Source organism: Podarcis melisellensis (genome assembly GCF_964234715.1).
Source record: "Podarcis melisellensis genome assembly, chromosome: 8".
Taxonomy (NCBI): Eukaryota; Metazoa; Chordata; class Lepidosauria; order Squamata; family Lacertidae; genus Podarcis; species Podarcis melisellensis.
Genome location: NC_138540.1, coordinates 57,356,187 through 57,380,709, shown reverse-complemented (window position 1 = coordinate 57,380,709; position 24,523 = coordinate 57,356,187). Strand labels below are relative to the sequence as shown.

The following is a 24,523-nucleotide window of genomic DNA, read 5'->3' as shown; positions in this document are numbered from 1 at the left end:
ATTCCCCTGCCCCTTGGAATGCCAGCTGATAAGGGAATGTCTGAGAGCAAGCTAGAATGCAGTCAAAGCTCACCGGAAGCACAAAAAGGCAGGAAAGAGTTAAGACAGCCTCTCAGAGAATGGGGAAGGGGTGGGAGCTGACGAGGTCTCAACGAATGGGAGGGCTGCAAGATAGGAAGCAAAACAAAAGGCGTATGAAGCAAAAGTTCAATTGCTTCTGGTCCCGCCGGAAGCAGTCTTCAGAAGGGTCATCTTGATTGATGATGGCGGAAGCTGCGTTAAAGCTGTCTGGAGCTATCTGTTGTTTTGACAATAAAGCATCCTTTTTAATTAACTATGCTCACTGTGTTATCAAGCCAGGCACTGGACTCCTGGCAATGAAGTCCAGAGGCTAATGGTTCATCGTGCTGCTGTCTGCAATGTCTATCAATGCTCTTTTTTTACATTGATATCTTCTAAAACTCCTACCATCTCCCTCGCTGGTTTCCTGCTCCTGATGCATCTCCTGATAAATGTTTGTTGGTTGACTTTCTGCCTTTAGCCATTTTCTCCTCAAATTCCTTCTCTGCTCGCCTTATCATCAAAACGACGTGTGTTTTGGCAACTATAGCACAACTATACCAAACACACAGGCAAAGGGTACCTCAGGGGCCCAAGCCAGTGAACTGAAAGGCTGCTGCCTATGATCATGCCACAGTTGTACAGGCTGATGATGCTTCCAGATTAGACTACCGCAATGTTGCACTGTAGGTGGGGCTGCCCCTGAAAAGTGTCCAGAAACTTCTGTTGTCACAAAGCACAACAATTAAGGTTGGTAACAAGAGCTTGGTCTTTCAACCACATCACCACAATGTGCATGGGCTCACGATCTGTTGCTGGATCCAATTAAAGGGATTGGCTCCTACCTTTAATGACCTTGGTGGTTCATGAGCTGGATCCCAGTAGGACTCTGCCCTGCCCATGGACCTTTTTGCAACGTGCTGCTGCTGTTGGGAGAGGAGCAGCTGCCCATGTCCCACTGCTCAGAGGATGTGTGGAGGCTTGTGGGATGGGTGGCCTCAAGGCCTTGTGATAAGTGGTCCTCGCCAGTGGTACTGTCTGCTCTGGAAGATGCAGCTGATTACCTCCTTGGACTGAGGTTATTGCAGGCCTTCTGAGAAAATGCTCCAGCTGATTTCAGTTCTCCCTTGATCTGTCTGCCTGCTTCTGTTTTCTGGGATGTTGATTTGGGTTCTTTCCCCCCACCCCCTGCTAATGACTGCCTGCTGTCTTGGCTCTTGTAATGTTCTAGTGTTTCATATCTGGATTGTTTGCTGCCATAAGAATCCCACCGGAAATGGAAGCTGCAGGGGATAAGCATTTTTATAAACACAATAAATTAACACATAAAGCACCATTTAATCACCCCAGTGAAGTGTGAGGGAATGCCCTTTCAATTGTTTCATATCTATATTAATAATCATGGAGAGACTCAGGTTGGGAGGAGAATCTTAATCCCCCTCTGTTTGTTCTTGTGATGAATTCCTGGAGGGGGAAAAAACCAATCTAATTTTGCCTCTCTCTTTTTTTTAAAAAAAATATATGTGATTTTTTAACTTATTGATACATTATTCATGCCTGGCACCCTGACCCAGGCTGGGAGGCAAAGGGGGATTCTTTGATGGATGAGAATGATGGGACCACTTTTGCAGGGGGCTTCCCCACCCCGACACTAACAAGCTCTGTTGATGACCCTCCATGTTGCGATTCCATGACAAATGAATTCTCCCTGACCTGAGTTGATCCGCTGCTAGCAAAGCAGTCACCACCATTTCAGAAACAGGCGCTTCATGCAGAGGCCTAATTACCGCGCATGGGGGTAAGCATGTTGGGGGGGAGCAGCATCGAGATATCAGTGGGCTCCTGCTGCCTTTGACAGCTTGGCTGCATATTGATCAGGGCTCAGAACTTGAAAGCCTCTCCTTTGGGTGGGGATTTCTGGCTCATCATTAGAAGAGGAATGAGGGAGATTTGAGGGTGACACTATCAAGGACCAGAGAAGGGCACCGCATTGAATATCTCTGTAGAAAAAGCGCAGGCTGTTTTGCCTCCTAAACATGCACAATGTCAGATTCTGCCAGAGGATTTCAAAGTGGCTGAAGTCATTCAGCGTTCACAGAATTGGATTTTGGCAATCAGGTTTCTCTTTTTCTACTGCCTTCCCTCAATGACTTGGGTGGCCTCGGAACAGTATTGTTCCATACCACCCCACTCTCTGGGCGGTGAGTGTTTCCAGTGGTTCCAAGTTCATACTCAGGACTTGGTTTCCTTGGAAGGAAGGTCAGCAGAGACTGTAGTGTCTTTAGGACATATGCTATGATTTTACACATTCATACAACCTGAGCATAAGGTAGAGGGGCTCACAGCATCAACGTTCCCCACAGGTCTTGCTTTTCCACTAGTCACAGCTTTGAATCCAGCACAGAGCAATCATATCTCTGTGTCTTCACCTTCCAGCCTGTTTACAGCTCAGCTAACAAACACACAGGAACACGGGTGGCGCTGTGGGTTAAACCACAGAGCCTAGGACTTGCTGATCAGAAGGCCGGTGGTTCGAATCCCCGTGACGGGGTGAGCTCCTGTGGCTCGGTCCCAGCTTCTGCCAACCTAGCAGTTCGAAAGCACGTCAAAGTGCAAGTAGATAAATAGGTACCCCTTTGGCGGGAAGGTAAACAGCATTTCTGTGCGCTGCTCTGGTTCACCAGAAGTGGCTTAGTCATGCTGGCCACATGACCCAGAAGCTGTACGGCCCCTCAGCCAATAAAGCGAGATGAGCGCCGCAACCCCAAAGTCGGCCATGACTGGACCTAATGATCAGGGGTCCCTTTACCTTTAACACACACACACACACACACTAGCTGGCTTTTGTTCTCCTATCTAGCAGTTAGAGCAACTTCTTTGGTTATGCTAATTGAGGGTCTTAACTGGTCAGCTAAATCCATTGAGTAGACAAAGGGACTGGTCTGACAAGCTTGCTCTCATACCTTCTACCCCTAAAGATACAGGACCCCAGGAACTGGAAGGGACTCAGAGCATCATCCGGACTGAACCCCACCCCCCAAACCTACAACATTGTAAATACAAATGTCACATGGGTTAGCTCCATTTTTGCAAAGTAGCAGGAGCCCAAGAGAGGATGCGGTTGTAGTGGCCACACTCGCTCCAGGAACTCTGAGTGCATGAAAGAAGGAGAAAAACATACACAAGAGCTACTATATTATGCAATCAGAACTGATAAACTTGAAAGGAGAGAGGAGTCTACCCTGAGGTGATTCAGTCTCTGCCCTTCTCAACAGTTGCAGGAGAAGCCAGTGTTTTTAATTGGCTCCCTTGTGATCATTTTTCATAGGAACATTGATACCTTCCTTACAGTGAGTCAAACCATTTCAGTCTTGCCTACACGGTCTGGCAGGAGTTCTCCAGGGTTTCAGACAGGGATCTCTCCCATCCTTACCTGGAGATCTGAAATATTCTACCTGGGACCTTCTGCATGCAAGACAGATGCTCTAGCCTTCCCCATCCATCCTTTCAGTGGACAATCACTTTGTAACTCTAGAACTCTATGTGGTGAGCATAACAACTCATGGTTTTGCTAGGCCTGGGGCCACATTTCCATGCAAAAACTGAAGGGAGGAATATTACTTTGTGGTGACTTTTCTGCCACCCCAGGTAGCGTCTTTATTTCCATGTGATGATATTTCTGGCCCCTTCCATTCCCTTCAGAAGGTTAGAATTAAGATCTCTTCACCACCTCAAATTGCATTAAGCTCTGGCACTAATTAAAAAATGGCATTTTGGAGTTCGCTTGGCTTTCATCACACTGATGAGAGATTTTAATTGCATTTATACACATCAAATAGATGGAGGGATATAAACAGGTTTTTCCAGGGCTTTGAGCTAGCAGGGAGTCTGGAATAAGGTGCATTTGATATCAAAAACACCTCTGCTTAATAAAAGGCAAAGTCTTCGATAAGAAGATGGTAAGGGAAGAGCAGCAGGGAGGAGAGGCCTCTCCAACTCCAGCTTCAACCAGAAAAACGCTCAAGCTTTTATCTCACAGTGCTGAGGAATTACAGACAAATTACAATATTTTTAAAAATAAAATTCTCTTCTCCTTGCCTGAACACAAAGGGCTGATCCACACATGCATGTATGCCACTAGCTAATCCCTGGATGACTTGCAGCTGAACACAGAGTCATAAAATAATCTATTCCAATTCCCCGCAATAAAAGAATCACAGCTAAAGAATCCCTAACAGATGACCCTCCAAACTCTCCTTAAAAACCTCTGAAGAAGGAGAGTCCACCACCTTTCAAAGTAGTCCATTTTGCTGTTGATCAGCTCTTACAATCAGAAAGTTTTTTTCAAAATGCTGAGGTGGAATCTCCTCTCTTGTCATTTAAATCCATTGGTTTGGGTCCCACCATCTGGAGCAGCAAAAAACAGGAGACCTGTTTATCCAGCATTACCTCTGAATTGCTTGCATGAAGCTTATGTGGCAGTTCAACCTGTCGTGGCTGGGGCTGATTGTGGCTGGTGGGCTGGAAGGCAGGGAGCCCAAGCGGTAGGTGGAGTCACAACCAATGACAGTCAGAGTTAGCAAATTCTAGTTTTGTCCCCATCTTCTTCCTTGCTTGATTCTACTAAGGTAACTGTGAGGTGGACAAGGAGGAAACTGACAGGTGGGGCTGCCCCCTGGACTGCTTCTAAACCAGAAGGCAGGCACATGAGGGCTGGCTGAGACTTGACAGAGGTTGGTTGGGCAGTGCCCCATTTGCCTTAATGGACCAGCCACCATTGGGTTTAGACTATGCCTCGTATTTACTGAGTATTCATTCTGATTTGCTTAAGGAGTGATTATATGACAATGAGCATTCACCCTGATTTGCTTCCAGGGTATTTAAACATCTTCCCACTAGTCTTTCATTTTCAAACTTTTCAATGCATTTCCCTGTTAATTTCCAAACCTCAGAAAGGATCTGTGTAGAGTGACAGAGAGTTTTCATCCATTTCATTTGCAGAAATCTAAAGCTGTAGCATGCCGTTACCTCCCTCCTGCAAAATACTGATAGTCTGCAGGCCCCTCAATCAATCTGAATCCTCGCTGCATATTCTGTCATGGAAAGTGGCAAGATAGGCTGACAAGTTTATTGACCCTGAATTTGGATCTGATATGCAGGCATTTGATTTATTCTGTCTTGAAGAATCTCAGCTGGACATTAATGCTGCTCATCGGCAAGGTTTCAAAATGCTGGCTTTCCCAGATTTTTCAAGAAGGTTAATTGGGTTATGGGAGTGGAGCCTTGAAAGTTCCCATTTCAACAGACACACAAGAATAATAGAAGGGACCACGAGGATCATCTAGTCCAACCCCCTGGAATTCAGGCCCAATGTGTAGGCCAGAACCAATAATCCTGAGTTTAAGAGTCTCATGCTCTATTGATGGAGCTAGCCCTTCATGGCTGGATATAATAATAATAATAATAATAATAATAATAATAATAATAATAATTTTTTATTTATATCCCGCCCTCCCCTGCCAAAGCCGGGCTCAGAGCGGCTAACAACAAGTAAAAATAGCACATAAAATCACACAGTCAATTAATTAAAATACATTCTAAAATTAATTCAGAATCAAATTAATGGCAACCATTGGGCTAGAGTTGTATGAGGATTACAGAAGGAGAGAGGGGGTCAGACTGTGCCTTGGCCAAAGGCTGGTGGAACATCTCTGTCTTGCAGGCCTTGTGAAAAGATGTCATGTCCCGCAGGGCCTAGTCTCTTGTGACAGAGCATTCCACCAGATTGGGGCCACGACCGAAAAAAGCCCTGGCTCTGGTTGAGGCCAGCTTAACCTCTGGGATCTCCAAGATCTCCAGGCTGCGGCTCCAACCTGGTGGAATGCTCTGTCACAAGAGACTAGGGCCCTGCAGGACTTGACATCTTTCCGTAGGGCCTGCAAGACAGAGCTGTTCCGCCAGGCCTTTGGTTAGGGCGCAGCCTGACTCCCTCCTTGGCAACCTTTACAAAACTTTATGGTTGCCATCAATCTTGATTTTAATTAATTTTTATAATGTTTTTATAATGTTGCACTATTTTGGTGTTGTTAGCCGCCCTGAGCCCGGCTGGGGAGGGCGGGATATAAATAAAATTTATTATTATTATTATTATTATTATTATTATTATTATTATTATTATTATTATTATTTGAAGACCGTAAGGTCCTCGGTGGGACATACCAGGAAAGGCAGTCCTGTAGGTATGAGGGTCCTAGGCTGTATAGGGCTTTAAAGGATGTTAAAGACTTGAAATTAATAAACAATGGGTTGTTCAAACTTAGATACTGAAACACTTCTAGAATTACCTCTGTTTTCTGTTAAAACGTTTGACAGCTATGGGATTCCTGAACTAGCCTGGCCTCAGTTGTCTACACTCCAGTGACCTCCCACTTGATTACTGTAATGTGCTTTATGTGGGGCTGCCCTTGAATACAGTCTGGAGGCTGCACCTTGTGCTAGGTTGGCAACTGGGCAGCCCAATGGAACCATGTACTACTGGTCCTGAAGGCACTGCACTGGTTGCCAGTGATCTATCAGGCCAAATTCAAGGTATTAGTATGCTCATATGACATCTTAAATGGATTGGGAACCAAGTACCTAAAAGAGCGCCTTCCCCAGTATCAACTATATTGAATCCTATGATTGGCAAGTGAGCCCTTGTTGGTGGTGTCACCACTGGGGGCCGCTTAGTTGGCGCTGACCCATGGTAGGGCCATGTTAGTGGTGGCTCCCTGGGAATGTGGAATGACCTCCCTGGGAGGCATGTCTATCTTCATCATTAACTTTCAGGAGAAATTTGAAAACATTCCTGCTTACTTAGGCATTTGATGGCTGAAGAATATTGTTCCCGACAACCCTGAAATTACTGGATGGAAAAACTCTAAACCAAACTGCCTTTAAATCTGTTTAACTAATTGTTTTTAGCATGTTTTTACTGTTTTAGGATACTTTAAACAAATGATGTATCTTTTTTTTTACCCTGGGCTCCTTCAGGAGGAAGGACAGGACATAAATTCAATTAATAATAATAATAATAATAAATAACAGATATGACTTGCATTAATTGCATGTTCGCTTTTTGGGAACACAAATGTGGGAGGAAAGAATTTTTGGGTGTTTCTTTTGTATAAATTCTTTTTTATTATTATTTAAAATTTAAAACAATGTTACCTCATACAGCAAACTGTGCACTTTGATATATCACAGTGTCTTAAAAAGGAAAATAATCAGATTTTTCTTTTTCTTTTAAAACGTTAAACTCAATTTTTTGTTTTGTTTTTTTGGAAATTTTATTTACATCTGCCTAGAATGATCTGCAAGTAACACAGTTACTATGAAACCAAAATTATTACAAAATGTTTACAAAAAACTATATTCATAGAAATTTCTGCATGTCCACAAAGGAGTATTTCCCCTGAATGTCACAGAGACCAGTCCTTTCAGTTGTTGTTGTTGTCAAGAGGGAAGTTTGGAATAGACAGCAAAAGGGCAGTTTTGACAATGATGGTCCACAGTCCTTATTCTGGTACAGCTGCTGGCTGGGTCACCTTCCTAGAGCCAATCAAGTATTCGTGATCAAGCAATGTGAGTTTGTGTGGTTGTGAGAATGTGTGCGTGGTTGGGCTGGCATTGCAGCTCCACATCTTGGTGACAGTTCAAGATCAGAAGGTACCTCCAGAAGTCACCTAGGCTGTCCTGTTGCAGAGCCAAATGGATAGAGGTGCTGGGCACACCACGACCAGGCTGAGTATCAGTCAGTATTTGCTGGCCATCAGGGGAGCGGAGAGGACATCTTTGCTGGAGCTTCCAGGGCGCTGCCCTGGCCAAAGGTTCAAGGGCTGCATTTTCTCTTTTGCAAGGCCTTTGGCAGAGTAGTGACAGCCTTGACCATTTCCCTTCCCTGTGTTACCTTTAATAACTTGAGCAAAAGCAAACTATATCCCCACCCCCACCCCAAATCACTCCCGACATTCTCTCCAAGTCATCATAAAATCATGGTTGGTTGGCTAGCCAAGACACTCCCGCTATTGAGTTCAGTATCTTGTCTCCATCAGTGGCTGGTCATCAGCAGCCAGGGCAAAAAGTGTCGAGCTGTTCCACACATACACTCATGATACAGGTGAACCTCCGATTCAGTCTGGGTAGCAGGAACGCTCTCAATCGTTTTTATGCACACACTGAAAACATTTGCCTAAACAGGCCTGGTGTAGAAGACAAACATATGAAAAAGAACAAGAATAAAGACTTACAGCAACATTAAAAGCGCAATGCCCTCCCCACTGTTTTACATGAAATTCAGGGACTGGCTTTAGTAGGTTTTGGACAAATTTACCTGTGATGACAAACTGATGTTGCAAAGAATTCCGAGATAGCTAAATGGTTGCTGATCTAATCTGCTGAAATAAATTGATGATTTATTCAACTGGAGATGAATCAACAAAACCAGCAGCAACTTCAAGTGCCACTATGAATTTAAAAAGTTTTGAAGCCTGTCTGAGCGAATGGATTTGAGAATGATTGAACTCTTTTGTCTTCTTGGCAAAATGGCCTCCTGCTTCCCAGTAGGGATGGAACAGTGACCCCACCCTCCTTTTCCTAGGTGGCAGGGAGGAGTTGTGTGAAATTGATTAGAGGTCACTGGCAGATGTTTCAGTGGGTTACAGTGGCCTTGTTCGCACAACACAGTAAGCCAAACGAATGTGCCCAAATCTTGGCTATGGCTTGTAGTTAGTGCAGAGAGAGCTGGGTTCAGAAAACAGGCAAAGCCAAACTTTGCCTTAGCTTAGTGGGTTGTGGAAATCCAAAAAGACCCAGCTCCTCTCTGGGAGCCCACCCCAGTAAGTCATATTTTGGGCGGATACCCTTAAGAACATAAGAGCTTTCTGGATCGGGCAAATGGCCCATCTGGTCCAGCATCATGTTCTCACAGTGGCTGACCAGATGCCTGTGGAAAACCAGCAAGCAGGAATCAAGCACAAGAGCACCCTCCCCTCCTGCTGTTTCCAGCAACAGGTATTCAGAAGCAACCCTAACTCCAATTGTGGAGGCAGAGAACAGCTATCATGGCTAGGAGCAATCACTAGCCCTCTCCTTCCAGCTAAATTCCCCTCTCATTAACTAGCTTGAGGGCTGTTCTTGAATGCTTGGTGATAACTGTTTCTTCAAATTTTGCTAAGAAGGTCAATTTCTGTCCTATTTGGTAGGGCAGCTTGATGGCAGAAAGTAGCAGGTTGGGCAACAAGGGTAACAAATGGGGGGAATGGGGGGGTAGAGAAAAACCTTTGCTTGCGGTCAGAGCCCAGAACAACTGGAGGAAAGCAAGGGGGCCACTGGGCGGGAGGCAAAGTAGAGTCAATGATGGGTGTGAATGGCCAAGCCCAAGACTCTGGCCTCCTATGTGTTATATGCCAGGGACACCCATTGTTTTTGTCAGTGAGATGCCTCTTGCCTCTTAATGTTTTGGTGCTCTTCTCCCTACTGGGTTTCCTACACCTGTGAAGTCAGGCAGCTCTGAATGGCTTTGGAGCTGTGCCAGGATCTGTATCACTTTGAGGGCCCCTTGGCTAGCAGAACCTCTCCCTTCTCTCCTTTGGAAAGTCTCAGCTGTTTTTGAAGGTGGCAGGAACTCTGGTCCAACCTACCATGGGTCTTTAAGAAATTGCAATTTGCATGAACTTGGCCTTATATGAATGCTGGTAGAAAGAGGCAAGACTTCATGAAAGGAGGGTTAGAAGGTGGACTAGGGAATCTGCTCCCATCTTATCAACTATTACCAGGATTACCAGTCATTCAATTAGACCAGGGCCTGATTCTGAGTCTCTCTCTGGCCTAGAACTGGTGGCAACAGTGTTGTGGGATGCCTTTCCTGCTGTGATATGAGAGGCCTTCCACCACTACTGGCATTCTGCCAGCTCTGGAAAATCGGCCGTCTAGGTTAGCGTTCTCCTGAACTTGCACTTCTTGATCCAACTGTTTAATTGTTCTGTTTTTCTATTGGCTTGTTTTAGTATATGGGAGTTCTAAATGTTTTGATGAAATTCTTTTATTGTGCATTTCAATTATGTATGGGTTTTATAATTGATTTTACGCTTGTAAGCCACTTAGAAGCCATTGTGGTATGCAAGCAATATATAAACTGATCAATGAATGATAATAACTTTCCCCAGCTGTGGACTGAGATGAATTAGACTTGGCAGGTAATTGACTACTGAAATTTTGAAATTAGGAGACTGTTTGGAAACTTGTCTTGCAAATGTGCCTTAAGTCAAGTCAAAACAAACCATTGCATCAGTCTTAAAGCTGACTGAATGTGGAAAGAGGCAGCTTTGCATGCAGTTGCACAACCTGTCAGTCTCCTGCTAGGTTTTCAGGGAAAAGACAGTATTTGGCAGTACCACAGAGTCACCCATTCACTGTGTTCTTTTGAATGGCAGGCAAAGGGCAATCTTTGGTCATTTGGAGAGAGAAAAAATCTGTCTGGAAGGAAAAAGACAATTCATGGTACCCAGGGGAGAGGCTCTTCTGCCTGAAGTACACTTTAATGACTTCTAATGGTAGTGATTTGCGCAATGAGCCTATGCACACAAAATTGGGAATAAGCCCCATTGAATGCAGTGGGACTTATTTTTGAGTAATGCACCCAGAAATGTACAGACTTCAACTCACCCAGAATCCAGATTGACCACCAACAGAATGCCTAGAGTGTTGCCAAATCTTCCCCAACCACCATTAAATGCTGAATTATAATCCACTTTTCTCATGCCCCTCCTCTATCAGTGAAGTCATCATGGTCATCATTACCCATTTGCGGATTATATTAGCCTTCCTGAGGGCAACCTCTTTCGCCCCAAGGGTGGTGGCTTTGCTTGGTCTCACATAACTGGCTTGGAGCAGACGGCACCAAAGTGTTGCAGGAGCCACTGTCTGAAGGATACAATTCCTTCTCCTCCTCCTCCTCCAAGAGCCAGGAATCCACACCTCCAAGTAGAGGCAATGCTTGCTTGTGTCACTGTGGACATACCCTCTCTCCCCTTAACAGTTCCTGTCAGACAAATGGAAACCCAACCTCCCTCCCCCTGAATCAAAGAGGCTTCCCCTACTGTCTCCTCTCCCCGGTAGGAGCCCACAACACACCCATGCAAGACAGGTGTGCTGGTGGCTGGTGGGGGCTTCCTGGTGCATGAAAGTCCAGCACAGTGCTGAGGCCACCATTGGGTTCCTTCAAGGGAAAGGCTCATGACTTTGACCAGGAGTCTCCTCCCCTGCTCTCCACCCCACAACTCTCTCCCACGCTGTCTCTGGCACATGCTGAACAAGCCAATCCAGATTCCACCCCCCACCCCCAATGTGGTTGCTTTGTTTATTGCCATACTGAAATGGAAGCGTCGGATTCGCAGGCTTTGCGGCGGCTCTCCTCTGCCCCAGATCAGTCCATGCCCTGGCTTTATTTATGTCTTCCATCCATTTGATATGTAAACATGAAGACTCCTCCTGGGTGTGTCTTGGGGAAGGGCAGGGCTTGGGTGCCGAGGAGTCCATGGTGCTGCTTAAACCTTGATCTGGAAAAATAATAATAATCAAACGACGACTCCCAACTGAAGGTGTCGCGATCCATGCTTCGGGTTCTTGTATCCAAGTTGGATGATGGCTGAAATTACATTGAAGGCCTTGTTCTCAAAAACTGGGGGTTTGTTCTCCCTCCGTTTCTCTGCTTCTGCAGTCCTGGTGCGCCTTTCTCCCCACACATCTCCAGCAAGCCCCTCCCTGGTGTTTGACCCTCCACACCCCATCATGGGAACACGGGGGTCAGTCCCGTGTTGCAGGCCATGTTGTCCTTGCCGGGAAGCCGCCTGTCATTGAACGTGTGCATGTTGATGACGGCGTCTGTCTTCACCATGACGGGGGGCTGGGGCTTGTGTTTCACCCGGCGGTGGCAGGTAAGAGAGAGCCTGATCTCGTCGGCCATGGCACTGCAGAAGGAACGCTGGAAGAAAGGAGGAGGCACAGGAAGGAGGCTTGCATTAGACTTGGGGTGAAATAACCTTGAGGCAGAAATCAGCACGCGCCCTGGGAATGTCGCAAGGACAATGAGCTTGCAGCGGCTCTTGCTTGCTGAAATGGGAAGCATGCAGGAAACAGACTTGTCAAGGACCAAGGGACCATTACAAGCCGGTGTGCTGTGTGTGCATATGAGCATGCTGCCTGGGGCAGAATTGGAGCCAAGAGATCTCATGATTGTTGTACTGTTACTGGTGCATTCTCACGAGGAAAGGATTTATAAAACACTTTTGTATGTTCATTGTTGGCAGCTCTGGGGGCGAAGTCAAACTGCTGCATTAGCAACATGGAAGGTCATTTTATTCATTCATTTATTTAGAGTATTATTCTCAGTATTAAGGTATTATTATTACTAAAGTCCCAGGGCGGGTTGCTGTGTTAAAACACAATACAAAAACAAATTAGAGCTATAAAAATAAGAGGGCAGGGTCCTGAAAATATGCACCTCAAGTGTCAAAAGCCAGAGTAAGGACATACATCTTCAACATTCTCTGGAAGCTATTCAATGTCTATGTGCCAAAACCACCTCTGTGGGGAGGGAGCTTCACAGCTTAAGGGCCACCACATATTGTTTTTTATGTTGTGTTTTAATGCTGTAATCTAACCTAGAACATTATTGCGAAGGGCAGGTAAAAATTATTAAAACATAATAATTGTAACAATAATTAATAATAATAATACAACCCCATTTCAAACGTCACACTGAATGTGCACAAGCACATTCCCGAAAAGGGGAGGGGCTGCTTTTGGTCAGAAAGCTCCTTCAAGGGGGTCATAGGGGTTCAGGCATATCCCTTCCTTGTTCAGATTGCGGGTTTTTTGTGGGGGTCAGATTGGTGGTCCCTGTGTGGTCCTGCCACAGCCCATACCTGCTCCCGTTCTGCCGTTTTGCGCAGCTTGTAGATGAACTCCAGGGTGGCCACGAAGACGGAGAGGACCAGGCCAGCCGCCAGGACGATGAAGAGCCCCCCGATGTTCTGGATCCCGAGGGCACTGGCTTCTTTGTTCTCCTCCTCAGGGCAGCCATTGCTTCTCCACCACTTGTCCTTCAAGGCATGCAGCTTGGCCTCTTCTTGGAGCTGGAGGATCGCAATGGTGATCTTGTCCCTATAGGGTGAACCTGAAAGTAGGAGGCACAGAGAAGGTGGACATGCCATTATATGCAAAGCAAAGAAAGCCAAAGGCTCTGCACTCCAACAAGCTGGATCCCTCTCCCACAACCCAACATGGAAACACTGCAGGAGCCAGTGAGCCCCCAACCCAGCATTTGGAACAGCTACTACGAACATGCCCTTCGCAAACCCAGTTCTTGCATTCCCCTGGCCAGGCACTGCTTTTCCTCACCCATAGGAGTGCCGATCCCATAGCCCTTGGAGTCTATAAGACCCCCAATCTGAGTCAGGTTGCAGTTTCTTTGGGTGATGTACTCAATGGTGGTGGATTCCATCAGCAAGGCATAGTCGGAGGTGAGGGCACGCTGGATCCCTTCTTCGTTGTTCTTAACGAGAGCTGAGGGCTTGCTGCTCATGAAGGCCCACATCTTTTCAAAAGTGGAGATCCTGGATTTCTAAAATGGCAGACCCATGGAAAACAGAAAACAATGTATTTAATAATGGCAGGAAGCCCAAGGCTGCAAAAAAGCATCTCTCCCACACAGACACTCTTCTCTTCTCTGTCCAACCTGAAAGCATCACAGCACTTCCTCCTTCCACTGATCTGTCAAAGGTGTTTCATGTCCCAGGAGTTGCTTATGGAATAAGGCATGCCAACCCTGGAACTCAATTTCAGCACTGCAAGAAAGCAGCTGGTCTGCAAAATGCTGGTGATGGACTATGGTTGCATAGGAAAGGCTTACTCAACTGTACTTTGCAGTTGCCCAGATTGTCTGTCTGTCTGTCTGTCTCACAATCTCAATCTCCCTCACAATCATTCTGGGAGCAACCAACTGTTCTCCTATTGCTTCTCATGATGGATGGTGTCTCAATTCTGGTTTCTAAGTTGCTTGATAGTACTTTGTGTCAGTACACAGAACAGCCTTTGCCAACCTGACAGCCTGGCTATACAAAGGAGCTAAAGGACTGATGAGAGTTGTAGTCCAAAATATCTAGAGAACTGGCTTGTGTTGTGTATAGGATGTACACGCATTCTTGGCTCATCTTTTTTCTGAATGTAACACCCCTAGATTACCAGTGGAAAGGGAACAAATGGATTATATGCTTCTCCCTTCCTCTTAATGCTGGAATTCTGGGTCGCCCAATGCAGTTGTTGGGCACAAGGTTCAGGCATGGGCATAGCCAAGATTTTTGTTAGAGGGGGAGACTTTTGATAAGGGAGGGGGACAGAACCTCAGTTAGTTAAGTATTTTTATTGATTTGGGGCAGGTTTGGGACAGACCAAAGGAGGTATAGAATGAATGAATGAGTAGAATTCATTGCCCCAAGCTGCAATGATAGCCACTGCTTTCAGTGGCTTAAAAATAAATAAATGAATATATGGAGAGGTATGAGTCTATCAACATCTGTTACCTAACCAGAACTTTCAGATACGAAAACAGTGTGCCTCCGAATATCAGAAATGGGGGACAAACAAGCAGCTGACATCACCTCCATGTTGGGAGGCCTGAGCTAGAAGCAGAATGAAGGACTTTGTTGCCTTCCAGCAGGGAGTATTCTTTTGTTCCTCTAAAACATGGGTTGTTAATCTGGTCCCTACCACCCACTAGTGGGCGTTTCAGGATTCTAGGTGGGCGGTAGGGGGTTCTATGGCACAAGCTGAATCCTCCTTCCATCGAGCACTGGTGGGCGGTAAAGAAATTTTACCATCAAGAAAGATGCATTAGTGGGCAGTAGGTATAAAAAGGTTGACTACCCTTGCTCTAAAACAATCTAAGTTACAATTGGGTAGTCCCTACTCAAATGTTACTTAGTCTTTCCTATGCCGGGAAGCTATTGTGAAGTTAAATTAGGGAAGAGCTGCAAAGTATTTCACACACTGAAGATAGCTACAGAAATACAATCTCAGCTGGCAGCAGCCAAGTTGGCAGGATGGGGGGAGGAGCGGCAGTGCTGTTATTGACTTTCACCTAAATCATGCAATGAAGACGATATGGCTCAGAAGTGCTTCAGGGTATGATATACTACTTCTTATTACCATCAAGTTCTCTCAACCCAGTTGTGGGAGTTTTCCGCCTTGGAGGAGGGAGGCCTGCCTCACATCGCTGAAGCCATTCGGTGAGCTACAGGGCCCCCTCCTGTAGGAGCCATTATCTTGTCTTTAAATGCACTCTTGACTGTTTGTTGTTATTGCTTTTGTATGGGAGGGAGGTGCAGCTCATTTCATTTGCTGTTTTAAAAGTGAGAGTCATAAACGGTAGCTAAGGAGTCATATACCAACCATTAGGCGAAGAACATTTGAATTCCAGCACTTTCTACGATAGATTACACACCAAACAGAACAGAATCCGGCCACATTTGGGCATAACCCTGAACCGTAACACATTTATCTCTTTATTTCACTTATATCCCAGCTTTTTTTCCATGGAGCTCAAGGTGGCTTACAGAGTTCTTCCTCGCATTAATTAATCCCCACAACAACCCTGTGAGGTAGGTTGGGATGAGAGGCAGTGGCTGAGCTCACGGTCACCAATGAGCTTCATGGCCAAGTGAGGATTTGAACCCTGGTCTCCCAGGTCCTAGTCCAACACCCAAACCACTACACCACACTAGCTCCCCACCACACATGCTTTTATAAGGAGGGGCCACCCACTTTGGATCTAGAATGACTACCTGTTCCCCTGACCCAGTGCAATAGCCAGATGTCCACTAAGGATCTCTTTTGGGTGAATCCCTCAAATGGCCTTGGGGAATTACATTTTCTGCCTGCTCCATACTCTTCTGGCATTGAGGTTTAGAAGGCTTTTCTCTTTAGGATGCAACAGGACACAAAGTGTGCCATTAGAAACAAAGATTCTTGCACCACTGGGAGTGTCACTGATTTGGGATTTACAATGATGCAGGGGCCATTGGACTGTCCTGTATAGTAAATAAGAACTATTGACTCCTACAGAGAAACTGCCCCTGTCACAGGGTGTAAGCATATCGGGGGTGGGGAGAGCACACTTGTGTTCATTCAGCCTTTTTCTCTTTTAGTGTGGGTTGCCTGGTAGGGAATTTGTGCCATTGGAAAATCTGTTTTTGAAAAACCTTGAGAGTGTCATGTTTATTGATTTGATTTATTGGTGACTTTGTATATTTGGTCATACCTGGAAGGTCATGAGGGCAGATACTGTAAGGAGGTCAGGTGGGCTGCCCTGTGTCCAGTTCTGTGGGAGTTATGAGGCTTGCAGGAAAACCAGGCCATGGTCAGCCAGGAAACCTAACCAAGCAGAGGGCCTTCCGGACCTTGGACAGGTCCACTCCACTTTACCGTGGGGAGGAGTTGCTGTGGACCACATGGCCACCCACTCTCCTCAGGGGGTGGGGCACAAAGCCCCGTGTTGTGCTGGGGGATCCCGGCCATGTCAGCGAGTGGCCAGCCAATCCGCTGACTGGAGGGGGCGTGGCTGGGACCATTTAAGTGGAGGGGTGAGCCGGAGGGCTTCCTCTTGGCTCGCTTCCTCAATCTCCCACCCTCCATATTTTGCAGGTTTTCTTCATTGGCCTTGCTATGGACCGTGGTTAGTTGCCGTTGAGGGGCCTGGTAGGAATTTTTCCACTTGGCAAATTGGCATGGGCCACTTGGTTTTCGCCTACCTCGTAGCAATCATCACAACTTTGTTAGGTTTGCGGTTAGGCATTGTTCGACCTTATGAGGGGGGAGGAGAGCTGTGGACATCACCTGCCCCTCCAAGCTTAAGGGTTAAGCGTTAAAGGAATCTGGGGGTGTGGCTCTTGTCCAAAGCCCAGGGCGGGGCTAGGGCCATGACACGACCCCGACGGGAACACCACGGGGAGCTTGAGTTTGTATGCATCAATGGGGCTCCCCTTTCTGGTGGTTTACCCTTACTGGACTCCTTGCACAATGGGCAGGAGTCAGATATAGTTGGGTCCATTCAATGCCTAAGCCAATACTGCTCACATTCTGTAATCAATAAAGTTGTGGCCAAAATTTGCCCAATAACATTAACCTAATATCTGTGTCCTTGTGTGTGTTATTCTTCAACGAAGGGGTGGTTTCGGGGTCTCGACACGCAACTACCTAAGAGCTTGTCCCTGCAGAGAGCTACAGCCAGGCTCCACCTCGAAGAGGTCAAGAGAGGCCTAGCCACTTCCGGATTCTGAGCCATAATAATAATTTAAAAAGGAAACACATGAAAACAAAATATGGCACCAAAAAGAATGAGACATAATTGGAATTAAAAACAAACAAACTTTCCAAGCAGATCACATATTGGTCTGATGCCCTAAAAAACAAGTTGTTAATTTTTTTGGCATTTGATAAGTTGAACAAGTGTCTAAATCTGAGGTCCCCTTTTGAGCTTGAGCTTTGGGAACAGCCAGTATCATCGATACTGAGCAGCTAGTAAGGCCCCAAAGATCAAGAAAATAGAAATATTATTTGGATAGAAATATTCCAAAGTAGCTAGCCCTCCTAGCCCTTCCTCTGATTGTCACAGGATATAGCCAACAAACCAGCTGGGGTCGGACCCAAGCAGAATAGTGATACTATTGCTTTCCTAGATCTGGACACTATACATTGTTGATTCAGCCTATAATTTTAAGAAACAGCTCCCAAACCCCTAAACCTATTTGCCTGCAAATTGGCATGCCTAGGGGCACCTATCTTATTTTTAAAAACCACATAAACAATCATTCTGAAATTTTGTAGAATTCATGCCTTCAGGAAGTGAACTAGCCTGCAAATTTCATCCAATTCTGTCCCATAATAAAAAGTCATAGATGTTCTGCTTTTCAAAAATAATAACACCTAAAAGTAACTGAGCATATTATCCCTCCAACTACCTTTTGAAATGGGATGGGGGTGGAAGGAACAGACTTGGATAGGACCCTCCCCCCCCAAAAAAAAACCCCACACCAAACTGACCAGCTGATGAAGGGCTGGACTGAGGCTATTTTCCATACTGCCAAAACTAGGTCCAACCTGAATCATGTGGTCTGTGCACCCTGTTACACCAAAACATATAGGAAACTGTTTTCATTTTTTCAACTCTTTTAAAAAACTATAGCTTGTCTCTAGTCTGCGGTCTCCAGCAAGCTTGATTTCCACTAAAAAATCTTGGGGAGCATCTATAAAACTATATAGCTATACCTCCACTGATACCCCCCCCCGTGTTTAAAGGCCTAAAAGCTATGGTGGGGGTGGGGTATGCATGCCATGTTCTTTTTTATTGCTGTAAATGTCAGTCATGCTCCAATGGAAAGCATCTTCAATTAGGGCTAGGCTTTGATTACATGCAAATTAACTCCCACTTTCTATTGCTGCATCACCTCGGAGAGAGTATATTCTTTTTTTAATAACCATATTAGTTGTCAAATGTCCACTGTAATTGCTTGCCATTAAAAGCTAACAGTCAATACAGCAGGCAATTAACAACATCAGCTTTTGAAGTTAATCAGGTATCTGTCATCTATTGATTTAAGCGCCATGCAGAGATTAAAAAAAAAAAAACCCACACACCCAACAACAACGGAAGATTTATTGAGATGCTACACCCTTTGTTACATCATGATTGGATGTTATAAACATACTCTAGTCTCTAGCAAGTGAATTTCGGTTTAAATGGGTTGTTTTGTTCAAATTAATAGAAGCGCTTTGCAATAGCAGCTGTTTGATGGGCAGCCCATCTGCTAATTTTGGCATCCATTCTTCTTCCATGGCAAGCACACCCTCTGTGCAGGTTGCCAGGAAACCCTGTTGCAAATCTCTCTCTCACACACTCACACACACACCCTGCCAGAATCATCCCTGGACTGAGGAGGCCAAAAGAATCTGAGTTCTGCATACACCAGCCTTTGGGGGGCTAATTTTAATGTTTAATGTTTTACTGTGTTTTTATATGCACTGTAAGATGCCCAGGGTGGCTAGGGAAACCCAGCCAGATAGGCAGGGTATAAATAAAATTATTTTATTATTATTATTATTATTATTATTATTATTATTATTATTATTATTATTATTATTATTAGAACAAGAAATGCAGAGGTCAGATGGGGGCACCAGTCGTGTGAGAGACTTTGAGGTCAATCTCTCCTCTTTGCCTGAGCTAGTCCTGAATGAAAGATGCTGCTGTTCATGGAATGACCGCAGCATTTAAAGAGACAGGACACCAAGGCAATGCAAGTAAGCTCCATGGTTAGGACCCATGTGAGCAGCAGGAAGCCACTGTCTGAAGGAAACTTATAGAATTGTAGGGTTGAAAGTCCAACCCCTTGCAGTGCATGAATCACAGCTAACAACCTGAGGCTTTTGCTTTGAGTGTTTGAAGGGGTCTTTATTCCTCTCCTTCTTTCTCCTGCCACCCATCTCCTCCCTATCCCCTTTGCCCACTGGGACTGCTACCAGGTTTCTGCCTGTGCTCAGAAGAGTCCACCACCCATCAGGACTTGAAGAAGGCAGCCCACCTCTTAGGCAAAGCAATTCCTGAACCATAACATTTATATACTCCTTGAATGTAAAAAAACCTTCCAAGCAGAATCATCCCACACACATTTCAAATGCTTTTCATTTCTAAGAGGAACATCTGCTTTGTCCAGACACATGTCAAAGCACTGTTCACACATGCATGCTCCTCACTTGCTGATGTGTGAAGCTGCACGAAAAGAATTTTGCTATTAACCTTAGTTTAGATCAAAAAGAAAAAGCCTTTCAGTAACTGGTTTACAGTGCAGTCATAATTGCTGGGCAATTATGTCTATGCACGTGTGAACGCCCTGATCCACAAACTAATAAACTGCCCCTCACTTGCAGTAGAAGGCAAAAGCTTTGTGTTTCCATCTGTCAAGAGGCTGGAACAAGAGGATGCAAGCTGGCTGTCAAACAGAGCACATCCTGCTCCCTCCTTCTCTCTCACCCCTATAACATCATCATGCTTCAGGGTTTCCTCACCCTTGCTTGTGAAGGAAGCTGTATTTTTAAGGTTTGGTCAGCTGCAAACACCAGTGTGAACAAGCACTAACTCTTCAACATATGTTTTTCAGTTCCAACTGGCATCAGCAGTTAAGTGAAGCTTAACTGTTTTCTTTCAACAACTGGCCTGCGGTGGGGAGCAAATGCAGCTCTCCAAACATCTCTGTTTAGGACTCTTCCCAGGACACTCCTTTACATTTCCCCAATTTGTACACCAAATTGAATTCCCACTTAAATTCATATATTATGTTGTTTTTGGAACAAGAGAGTTACGTACATGCCCCTGCTAAAAGGAGTCCCAAATCCAGGGACCAGCTCAAATTTCATACAGCTAATTAGGAAACATAAATTTGGCTTGACCATTGGTCGCTTTCCCAAGAGTTAGGTCTCATCCAGAGCCAGTGTGGTGTAGTGGTTAAGAGTGGTGGACTCGTAATCTGGTGAACCGGGTTCACGTCTCTGCTCCTCCACGTGCAGCTACTGGGTGACCTTGGGCTAGCCACATTTCTCTGAAGTCTCTCAGCCCCACTCACCCCACAGAGTGTTTGTTGTGGGGGAGGAAGGGAAAGGAGAATGTTAGATGCTTTGAGACTCCTTCAGGTAGCGATAAAGTGGGATATCAAATCCAAACTCTTCCTCTTCTTCTTTATCCATGCCATACATTAAAAACACATGGCTTCCCCTCAAAGAAACCCAGGAACTATAGGTTGTTAACTGTGCTGGGGTGTAGCTCTGTGAGGGGAGACAACAGTTCCCAGGTTCTTTGGGGGGAGCCATGTGCTCTAAATGGATAGTGGGTGGATGGAACCTGTCCAGATTCCACCCCACAGCAAACAGAATTTCACAGGAGGCACCAGTGTGGGGGGCGCAATGAGCCAAGGGTGCTGGCATCTGACAGGGAGTTCAAATCCCAGTTTCTCCTTGAAGTTCACCTGTCTTAGCAACTGTGTTGTCATGAGCCTAAAACTGAGAGGCCTCTTTTTGAAGAAAGGATAGGATAAGAATGCAACATTTGCAATGGTCTGCTTTGAAAACAATGCCTGCCTTTCCAGGGACAGCATTCATCACAGGAACATAAGATGAGTCTGATGGATCAGACCAATGGCCATCTAGGGCAGCATCCTGTTCTCACAGTGGCCAACCAGTTGCTTCAGTGGGAAGCTGAGCACAAGAACCCTCTCCCTGTGGTTTCCAGCAGCTGGTATTCAGAACAGCGCTGCCTCAAACTATGGTCAACAATAGCCCTCTCCTCCTCCATGAATTTGTCTCATCCTTTTTTTAAGCCATCCAGCTTGGTGCACATCACCAACTCCTGTGATGGTTGGTTCCATGGGAGGTGATGACTGTGGCAGAATGTGTCCTCATGGCACCTGGGCTGGGGTGCAGAGGGTGACGTGAGGAGGATGCAGCAGGGCAAGCACACATCCTTCCAATTAGTATGATTGGACTGATTTGAAGTGTGCATGCCTGTTGCATCCTTCTCATGCTACCCTGCCAGCACTCCCCAGAAATATGTGCCTGGGGCCATTGCTCTGGCAGTACCCACCCCAACACTACACCCCTTTGCCCAGGGGTGCCCAACCTTTTTTTCCAAAGAGGGCCAGATTTGAACATGTGTGAGGGCCGACCACAGTTGTTGAGTTTTTAACAATTTTACCCCAAAGTTGTTTGGCTTTTTTTAGGATTTTACCCCAGGACATATACTGCCACCAGGGGTGGATTAGATCGACTGGCCCCCAAAACGGACTTTGGACATACCTGCCTTTGCCTGACTCTTATTTCAAGCCCACAACTTCCCTTCCCGCCTTCACTGGCCGTCATTTGCCTTTGCACCTATCCCCTCTCCTCTAAAAGCCACACTTTAGGTTAAATTGTCAAAGAAGGAAATTAACTTTGCAACAGGGATAATCCACCTGCAAGGCACTTCCCCCTGGCTCAGGCTTCCCCTCTTCACACACGCATTTACAACTGAAAGACACTTTCAAAGCTCCCTTTAAATCTCTTAATTAATTTCCGTCTTAAGCAGCATTGTGTTAAAAAAAAAGAAAGAAAAGAAAAGAAAGTGTGATATCGTAGTCTGCTGGCTGTCTCAATTAATTTCTTTTCAAATTGTGGAAATAAATGCAAGTCTCCTTTCATGCCTTGATGTGCTGAGTTGCTGAGAGGGAGGACAGCAAGAAAACTGTCCCACTGATGGCAAAGAAACTGTAGAGACCCCAACCAGACCAGATAGGTAGACTCCTCTTCTTCCCTCACACTCCACTCATGGCCACGGGAGTGTCCTTTCACTTCAGAGCCTTTTTGCTTGAACAGGACCAGAACCTGATGAAAGGTTTACAAGGGTTGAGCCCAAACTCTCATCCTAATGAATGACTGAAACCAGAAGAGCCCTCCTGCTGGGTGGGAGCAATGAGTTTCCTGTTTGTGCCTTTGGAAAGGGGCCTTGCAGGCAGATCAGGAATCTGGGAAAGCAAAGACTTGGACAGTGGAATGGTCTCCCTTGGGAGGCTGGGGTCTCTCCTTCCTTGGAGGATTTTAAGCAGAGGTTGCATGGCCATCTATCATGGATGCTTTAGTTGCGATTCCTGCATTACAGGGGCTTGGACTAGATGACCCTTGGGGTCCCTTCCAACTCTATGATTCTATGAAATCTGGTTTAAGCCAGTTGTGCTTCACTCTGTTGTGGGTCCTGCCTCTTCAGAAGTGAGCTGGATATTGTCTTGATAGAAGAGGTGGCAGTGGAGAGATGGAAGTTTATAAAATTATGCATAGCATGGAAAAGTAGCTAGAGAAAACGTTTTCTCCCTCCCTCATCACACTTGTGGACATCTAATGAAGATGCTTGATGGAAGATTCAGGAAGTACTCCTTGACACAGCACATATCTGAACTTTGGAACTCCCTCCCGCAGGAGGCAGTGAGATCATTCCTGCCTGAGATCATTACACCAGCTTGGACTGATTTACAAGAGGATTGGACAAATTCATGGAGAAAAGGGATACTGATGGCTGCCAACCATGAAGGCTATGCTCTGCTTTCACATTTGGAGGCAGCATTGCTTCTGAATACCAGTTGCTGGAAACCACAAGAAGGAAGACTGTTGTTCTTTTGTGCTCGGGTCCTGCCAACAGGTTTTCCCCAACTGTTCAGACCCTGCAAGGAGGCTGGACTAGATGGGCCATTAGCCTTATCCAGCAGGCTCTCCTGATGTTCTCATAGTCTCATGATGGGCGAGGGTCAGGTAAAACAGTTCTGGCCAACGACAGCACTGTCATGTGAGACGCCAGGAAAGAGTGATTGAGAACAGACCACATGATCACAAAGGCAATCCTGGGTCTGAGAAATGACAGCACCAAGCCTCATGCAGAGAACCAACAGATGTTGGTGCAGAATCTGAGCACATGTCTTCAAGCTGCTGCCTTTGCTGTGGCCTCACAAAACCTCCTGTGTGGCCTATTTATACCCTTTTGCTATCAGCATGGCAGAGCAGGCCAATTGGTTGAAACTAAACACCTGCAGGGCATGAGAAACCCCTGCCCTCCCACATCCTAGCTCAGGAGACATTTCCCATGGCAAGAGGAGATGCGGAGAGATGCTCATTCGGCTGTGCGAGGACCACCAAGGCATGTGCACGATTGTGCATTAGCACATCCAGGCAGCAGCAGCAGCAGCAGCTGACATCTATTCAGCTTTTATCCCTGGATCCCTTACTGGATTTGGGTGAATTTCCAGTGCTGCTGTGTTGCTACTGCTGTGGTGTTTTTTCCACACCAGTTCATCATTAGAAAACCAGGCCTTGCATGGGGGACATCCCTAGCTACGAAAAAGGCAGATTCCATGCTAGGGATCATAAAGAAAAGAATTGAAAATAAAAAAAATGCCAGTATTATAATGCTGTTAATACAAATCTATGGCGCAACGACTTTTGCATTACCTCAAAAAGGATACTGTAGAGTTGGAAAAGGGCAAGCAACATGATCAAGTGGACCTATGAAGAAAGGCTGCAGAGTTTGGGACTTCTTAGTTTAGAGAAAAGGTGAGGAAGATACGACATGATAGATGCTTATAAATTTATGCATGGAGAAAGTGGGTAGAAGAGAGTATTTCTCCCTCACTCATAACACTAGAACTTGTAGTCATCCCATGAAGCTGCATGTTGGAAGATTCAGGACATATAAAGGAAATGACTTCTTCACGCCACACATAGTTAAACTATGGAACTCACTGCCACAGGAGGCAGTGATGGCCACTAACTATGAAACTTAGGAACTCTGTTTTCTTGA

General features: G+C 45.7%; 1 protein-coding gene across 1 annotated transcript in view; it reads right to left on the bottom strand.

Moving 5' to 3' along the window:
• Positions 1-11,801: 11,801 nt before the first annotated feature.
• Positions 11,802-24,523, bottom strand: part of GRIK3 (glutamate ionotropic receptor kainate type subunit 3) — a 190,072-nt gene continuing 177,350 nt past the window's right edge. Inside the window, exons 14-16 of the mRNA XM_081923043.1 lie at positions 13,501-13,723; positions 13,026-13,276; positions 11,802-12,082 (exon numbers count right to left, since the gene is read on the bottom strand). Coding sequence (XP_081779169.1) covers positions 11,888-12,082; positions 13,026-13,276; positions 13,501-13,723 — 669 coding nt within the window. The 3' untranslated portion in view covers positions 11,802-11,887. The remainder of the gene's footprint in view (positions 12,083-13,025; positions 13,277-13,500; positions 13,724-24,523) is intronic.